The sequence below is a fragment of the Pyrus communis genome, chromosome 16 (genome assembly GCF_041283825.1).
Source record: "Pyrus communis isolate YQ-2024b chromosome 16, ASM4128382v1, whole genome shotgun sequence".
NCBI classification, from domain to species: Eukaryota; Viridiplantae; Streptophyta; class Magnoliopsida; order Rosales; family Rosaceae; genus Pyrus; species Pyrus communis.
The window spans coordinates 28831101-28839100 of NC_142580.1; the positions used below are offsets into that span (position 1 = coordinate 28831101).

Sequence of the window (8000 nt, forward strand, 5' to 3'; positions counted from 1 at the left end):
CTCATACTCTTGTGGACTTTTTAAAATCATAATTGACTACCCATGAATTTTGATGTATGATTTCAACGTCTTAAAATCTAATTGACTACACCTAGATTTTAAAGTCTATTAAAATACCATCAAGTCCTATCAAATCCTAATTTGACTACACCCAGTTTAAGGCAATGTCGTTCGACTACCGTTCCAGGTAGGAGGAGCAAGTTTTGTCTTCACAAAGATGATTCATGATCAACGGCTGGGGATTGTTTTGTTGCCAACTTACTGCATGTTCATATTTCTCCTAGTGACTGCTGATTATTATGCAACGACGGCTGACCCAAGGTATGAGGGCAACTGAAAAACTAGTTATGTACGTGTTAATGAAGAGACCATACGTCACTCCAGAAAGAAAAACAAACAAAAAACAAAAACATGCTGGGAGTCTATGAAATCCATAGCAGTCGTGGAACTGCACACAAAATACAGACAGACCAACAACATTGGATATCGATTCCTAGCAATATCTCCACAGTATGCTGACATATAAGAGTAGATAAACACATTCTTACGCTCCACGAAACGTACCACCCATAATGGTCGAGTGCAAAACACAAGCCTAAGAAACCCCAGAAATTATTAAGTCTAAATTACAGAGAAGCAGGAACTTCGCAAAGTACCCGGACATCCACGAGAAAGCACACATGTCAGCTCCCGGGTTCAAGTATAGGCATCTGCATCAACACGTAAATCAAACGTCAAAACTTTCCTTGGTTACGGGGATCAAGGGTGTCTACAAGATGTTATAGATGAAAATAATAACATACCATGGGGTGATTCAGCGCTCCTTGGGAAAAATTTAGCAGGAACCGTTGCATTAGACATTGACAATTCAGTTATGTTTGATCTATTATCATTTTGATGGAACCCCAGATCCTTTGACTTAGGCCACTCGTCAAAGAAAGGTTGAAGAGAATGCTGTTCGTGTTTTTGAGATCCTGGTAAGCCAAACTCTTCACCAACATACTGCTGTTTGGTAATTTCAGCATTAACGCCCAATGGCTCCATATTTTGTAATGTCTGTAGATGAGAGCTGTTGTTTAGCCAAAGAGAACTATTTCTCGGTTCTAATTTCAAGGGAACTTGAGGCGCCATTAGAAGCCACGGATTATCTACATTACTGTCTGCCCGAAGACACCTCGCACTCGTAGCTTCTGACACGAAATTGTGTTCTTCTGATCCATTGCAGCCCCTGCATTTGCATAAAATTAGCACACCCCTTTGGTTCCTAAAACGATGTCCGAAATGATTAACAGTAAATTCATAACATGTCTTGAAATCGATTTCTAACTGCATATCATAAATTACTTTTATTCAAGTACCAACAAAAGAAAAACAAAACAAACAAAAAAAAAATGTCTCTTTGTTTACCATTAGTGTAATGCACAAAACAATCACCATCCTAAATTCACATCAAATTCCTTTTTAACAGAAAAGAAATATACATATACATATTACACACACACATATATATATATATATGTATGTATGTCTGTATGTATATTGCGTTCCTGAAATCTTCCACCTTTGGACCTTCATTTCACTTATTCTAGTCCCGTATATTTCCTTCTGACAAACAAAGGAAAGGATCATTCCTTCCTTCCCCCTTTATGCTTTGGGTATACCAGCTTAACTTGGTGATCAATGCTTGCCATTTGTTGTTCTATCTTGTTTTCTCAATAACTAGATTGCAACAGACAAGAAATTTTGACAAAATCTGTAACATAGGAAACCAGAAAAAGAAAATTGAAAGAACAAACAATGATTACAATTTTAACCAAAGATGGTAGAGCTAGATTTCACGTCATAGATGCAATTGGGGAAATTATCCAAGCTAAGGTCTAAAAGCTTATCAATCAATACTTAGGAGACCAAGAAAGGAAACTCAAAAAACAAATGATGATTAAAAATGATAACCAAAGATGGTGTATCAAAGCCTAAACTAAAGTAGTGTCATGGATGCATTTTAAGAAATAATCCAAGCTAAGGTCTAAAAACAATTTATCCATCAGCAAACCATTGATATGTATCAATACCATAATGATACAAAAATCTTAATTTTAACCCAATATTCAATAAATTTGTTATTTTTATCCAATAACTTTTATTTACACATGAAACAAAACTTTAAAATGGAAAAATGTAGGGGCAACAACGAATAAGTCCATCTCAGAAGAAAAAAAAAGAAAAGAAAACAAAGGACCATAATATGCCATTGCTAGAATGTATTGTGTACAGATTATACTGGATTATACCGTGTAAAATATGGACTGATCTCTCTTTTGCTGTTAGTGGACAGCTTGTCCATTGCAATTGCACCTCTAATTCCGTATTAAAAATGATTACTCATCAGATAACAGAAAAACAGAAAACAAACAGAAGAAACCCAGCAAATAATACATCACACACTCTCAAATCAAGATCAACCAAAAATCTGCTGCTACCCTAATAGAAAATTCATCTCCTTCCACTTATCTTCAAAAGTCCTATAGCTTCTTCTGCCTAAACAAACTATTGTCACAAAAGCACAGCACCCAAACGTGTCAGCCATCTTCGCACTAACCCATAAAGAACCTGCTAACAGGGAATAACAATGTCGCAGTACCCCCAATACCAACCACATGAATCTTCTCTAAAACCTATTAGCTAAAGGGCGATGCAAAAAGACATGATGAAAACTCTTAGCATCTCTACAAGAAGCATCCTCAAAACAGAAGAATTTCAAACATATCATCTCCAGCTACTCTCAAAACTTTCCTAGCCAAAAACATGTAAGAATCCAGATCAATATGCTGCACTATTTTATTTGCAAGTGAGACCGCATCTTAGATCTGTCTAGCTTCAACAAATTGGTGCAGGAGCTTCTCTCAGGGACTAGTAATCAGATAACCAACTTGGCTCTAGCTTTGCTTGTATCTAGTTTAGGGCCTTAGTTGTTTCCCTATAATTTCCTTCTCTATTTTGAATTGCATGTTATTTAGTTTGGTAGATGATCGTTTTACTCCTAGTTTTTAAGTGCTCATGTGAGCTTTTAACTACTTTAGAAAGCAAGGATTTAATAGTTATTTAAGTAATCATGGCCTAGGATGCCAGGGCTGCTGCAACACTAGTGGAGATAACTTTTTTATGAGGCTTTGCACACAGTTTCATGCAGTTTAACAAGTATTTACTTGTCTCAAAAGAAATATGTCCTTGGCATTCTAGAGGCACAGGCTTTATTGGGTAAGCTCTCGTTATCCAATGGAGTGGTCTCTGTAGTATGATGCCAGTTACTTAGTCGACGATCCTCCAATGTAAAGTCAGCTTGCAGGTAAACTAATCTACCTGACCAAATACTTTATGCCAATAGTGTTGTAAGTAAATTTATAATGTACCCATGAGTTCCTCGCATGAATGGAGTGATACATATTCCAATGTACTACAAGCATGGTCGAAGTCACCTTCAAGACATCTTTGTATCGATGGATATATTGATGTAGGACAGGAAAGTTCACGCAACATGAAAAAAAAATAGAAGCACATTGTATTGCACTAATTATCAAAAGAGTACATGGGTGTTTGTAAGACACCAAGACATAAATCTGCTCTAAAGATTCTCCTTGAATTGAGTTAATCAACAATAAACCTCAAATTTAGCAAATTGAACAGTTAGACCTTAATTTAAGCTAACAAACCTAAATTAGGCTAAATTCTTATCAACGACAATGTCGATGCTTCTCCTCTTTCTAATTTTTCATCAAATAACAGTAATGAAACTAATGGGTAAATGATTATGAACAATATGGATAACGAGTTCTGGTGAAATTCAATTTGGAGATGCTAAGTGGTAGAACAGGTGTAAACGGTACAAACATCAGAAAACAAGTCAGATGCTGTTACAGCCACCCAATATCACCCAAGAATTGCTAAAATATGCCATTTGGCAAAGGGCTAACCAAACAATTTTAATAATTTCCCAATTTAAATCCATTCATTTTGAAATTCAGAGGAAGATAAATTCCTAATGCAAATATAATTTAAATGTCCTTGCTCCTCAATTCGCATGTACGCATTATCATTCTTCAACAATTTTATCTTGCTAACTTGAGTCATGGGATAAATAAACAAACACGAATGCACACAGCTTAAAACATGAAAAAAGAATCATTATTTATATACTTTCGGTCACGTGAAATATTATATTCACGTATGGATTCTCCATCATGCCAAATTGGACATATTGGGATAACCTAATGATGAAAAGCAAGGCCCCTTTAATAGCCATTTAACTCTTAGTTTTCAGTTTTTACTTCTTGTGATTAAGATATGGGAAAATATATGGTGGAAATGAGGAAGAGTAAGGAAGGATGTAAAGAAATGTAGAAGGAAAGGAGACAAAATAAAATCCAAAAGCCATTTTTTGTTGATTTACTTTCAAGATTTTGTTTTTCATCCATCTTTCTTTACTTCTTTCCCTTCCTCTCTCCATCCTTCTTCGTCACTTCTTTTCCCCATATCTCAAACACAAAAAGTAAAAACTAAAAACCAAATGGTTATCAAACGGACCCTAGCCTTATTATAATTTTCAAGCATCCATTTGATGTTAAATGAATTTACAATTATATGGAACACGTAAGGATTTTTCATCACGCCAAATTGGACATATTGGCATAACCTTATGATAAAAGGTGAGGGCCCGTTTGGTAACTGTTTGGTTTATAGTTTTCAACTTTTACTTCTTGTGCTTCTGATATGGGGAAAGTATATTGTGAAAATGAGGAAGAGTAGGGAAGGATGTAAAGAAATGTACAAGGAAAAAAGACAAGATAAAAACTAAAAACCAAAAGCTATTTTAAATTGTTTTCATCAAGATTTGTTTCCAACCATCTTTATTTATTTCCCCTTCCTCTCTCCATCCCTCTTCCTCGATCCTTTTGCCCATATACTTTCCCATATCTCAATCACAAAAAGTTAAAATTAAAATCTGAAAACCAAATGATGATCAAAAGGACCCTAACCTTCTAATAATTTTCAAGCATCAATTTGATGTTAATGACTTACAAGTATATGGGACACGTAAGGTTTCTCCATGATGCCAACTTGGACATATTGGTATAATCTTATGATAAAATGTAAGGGTCTGTTTGATAACCATGTGGTTTATAATTTTAAGTTTTTACTTCTTGTGCTTAAGATATGGGGAAAGTATATGGTGGAAATGAGAATAGTAGGAGAGGATGTAAAGAAAGAAAGAAGACAAATTAAAAACTAAAAATAATAAACCAAAAGCTACTTTAAGTTTTTTTTTTTTTTTTTTTTTTGAGAAGAAACTATAACAGTTTATTAAAAAAGAAAAGAGAAATACACAGAAGTGGATAAGAAATCCACCAAGAACAGAACAAGAAAATCTCTCAAGAAAATCTCTCAAGATTTTTTTCACTTTCAAGATTTTGTTTTCTTCCATCTTTCATTATTTCTTCCGCTTCCTCTCTCAATCCTTCTTCAACACTACTTTTCCCCATATACTTTCCTCATATCTCAAGCACAAAAAGTAAAAACTACAAACCAAATGGTGATCAACGGACCCTAACCTTCTTATAATTTTCAGTAAAACCCCTAAATTTGACGTTAAAAACTAACAAGTAAAGCCCTGAACAATCAAATATACAACCCATCACTCCCCAAATAAGCATATAAGGCTTTCCTGGTCATGTCTTTCTACTTTCTATATCTCTAAGATGATTATTCTAAAGCCTCTCTATTTAAATCCCCGCCTGTGCATCAGAGGTATTGGATAACCTTTATTCGGGAAATAAGCAATTCCACATAGATTATGCACGAGATACACTTCTCGTCCTACAGAAATAATAGGAATGCAGCGCAAACTCATGAGACATTCTACCAATACAAAAGTAGCATAATGGATATACCTGGTTCCCCTGTTAGATACCCCATATGGTATACCCTCCATCTTCAACTCAGATGCATTGCTTCCAAAGCATAGAGCACCACTATTTCCCATTGAGTGTAAGGGCATGCTCTGGAAGCTCCCACTGTGGCTGCAGATCCCAATCACACTGTCTGACGTCACAGTCGACAAAGATTGAGAGGAAGTTTGTGATTCCACAAGCTTTCTTGAACGATAACGGCCTCGGTTCATGTGCCGCTCGCAATACTTGGAGTCCGGATGTGCATCTTTGGAGCACCTCCATTTCTTCCCATCCGTCCTCCGGCACCGCCCTGGCTCCGGGTCCATCTTCTTCCCGCTATAGGAAGCCACTACAATCACATCAACGAGAGTCATCTATCTATACCGAAAATCCGAAAGATACAACAATACAACATGCATATCACAACAACAGTTGCCGAGTAATTCTGCAATTAGAACCAATCAAATAGATAATAAGAACACAAAAAAGATGGAAATTTGGAGGAAAGAATTACAGGTGGGGTAGTGGCGTAAGAAATTGGGGGAAATGAGATTGAAACTGGTGCGAATAGGGGCGAGGAGTTCAGAAGGAACAGGGAGTCCTGCCTTGAGATACTTGAATATCAAAGCTTGATTCTCCATCTCAGCCCATTGCGCCACTGTGAAGAGCGGCGCGTGACCTCCAGTGCCCACCGACGACCAGCTCATTTCAGTCTAAATGCTAACAAAACCATCCAAATCTCAATTTGTCACAGAATATTATATGTACATATATACACACAATACACAGAGAGAGGAAAGGAGAGGAGAGGAGGAGGTTGTTACCTTGGAGACGGTGATGGAGAAGAGGGGTTTGCCATATTTTTTGGGGAGTAAAGAAATGAGAATAACTATCCGTGGACCACCCATTCTCTTTTTCGATTGCGTTTAATTTAGCTTAGGCGGCGGTCGTTCGTTTACCTTTTCTTTTTGGAACTTTAACAAAAAGTTCTGATACTGTTCATTTTAACGAAAAATTATATTTTCATATTAAAATGTCAATCTGGTACTATGCATTTTATTTTTTTACTTTGTCCTTATGGTTAAAACTCAAAGTTTTCAAGTCATTTTCATTAGTTTTCTTTTTTTTTTTCTTTTTCTTTAGATCTACCAACGCTTAAAAAAAAATTCAAATCTAACGGTCCAAATTTAAATTTAACGATTAAAATAATCAAAAAAAATTCTTTCATGTATTTAATATTCTTTCATAGTGTTTCACGAGTTTTATAGTGCTGATTTAATAATTTTGAATATATATCGAAATATAAATATTTTTAGGTTAAAATGTTCATAATATTAAATTAGGATAATCTGCATAATTTTTTTTATTTTAAAAAGTTACTTTGATAAAAAAAAATCCTAAATTCATTTTTTTACTAATCTTGGGCTAAAATTTTAACCTGGAAGGGTTAGAGCAGAACAACTGTTTCAGAATTATAATGTAAATTTTCTGAATTAAAAATTTTAAATTTTAACCCAAGGATTAGAGACAATCTTAGTGTGACAACCCGTCCCGAAACATAATCTATTTTATCTTTGCTAGCATGGAATGACGATTTTGCCCTTGGACGATTGTTAGTGTCATGGGTGATATGTTTTGGTTGTGGTCCAATTCCTAACTTTCCTATACTTTTGGAATTACTTAGGACTTAGGTTTTATTTTCTTTTATTTTGGTTGGCTGCCATCTGGACCACACACACTCACACACACCCATACCCTTACATGTTGACCCTCTCTCTCTCTTTCCCTTTCGGATTCCTTTCCGTTTCCATGCAATTGTACAGACAACTTCTCAAACCACTTATGCTTTCATGGATCAAGGTTTTGGAAGCCATCTTCGTGTTCCTTGTGAGCTTAGGAACACATCCATACTATTTTAAGAACGTGAATCCTTCGAAAACCCGAGAACCCAGAAATCCCAGATTTTGACCACTGTTCATGTGATCGTGATCGTGGAATTTTCAAGGAGTTTGGAGGTCCTAAGAAGCTTTAGAACATCTTCACGAAGCTCGGGGA

General features: G+C 35.7%; 1 protein-coding gene across 2 annotated transcripts; it reads right to left on the reverse strand.

Annotated features, from left to right (window-relative positions):
* Positions 1-324: 324 nt before the first annotated feature.
* LOC137732355 (growth-regulating factor 5) lies at positions 325-6862 on the reverse strand. Of its 2 annotated transcripts, none has more exons than XM_068471665.2 (5): positions 6770-6862; positions 6460-6658; positions 5946-6294; positions 804-1228; positions 325-710 (listed from the first exon to the last, which is right to left on the reverse strand). In XM_068471665.2, exons 1-5 carry the CDS (start codon positions 6851-6853, stop codon positions 697-699), a joined length of 1071 nt encoding a protein of 356 aa, XP_068327766.2. In that variant the 5' UTR covers positions 6854-6862; the 3' UTR covers positions 325-696. The 2 variants fall into 2 exon arrangements, with proteins under 2 accessions (XP_068327766.2, XP_068327765.2); XM_068471664.2 differs by having other exon boundaries at positions 6460-6665; positions 6770-6861.
* Positions 6863-8000: the final 1138 nt, after the last annotated feature.

Bases quoted from the DNA above. Each gene is read 5' to 3' on its own strand.
- LOC137732355 (XM_068471665.2), bottom strand. From the start codon at position 6,853: ATGGGTGGTCCACGGATAGTTATTCTCATTTCTTTACTCCCCAAAAAA. The intron at 6,295-6,459 runs GTAATTCTTTCC...ATGTGATTGTAG, and splicing joins CTTACGCCACTACCCCACCT to TGGCTTCCTATAGCGGGAAG. The intron at 1,229-5,945 runs GTATATCCATTA...ATGCAAATGCAG, and splicing joins GTATCTAACAGGGGAACCAG to GGGCTGCAATGGATCAGAAG.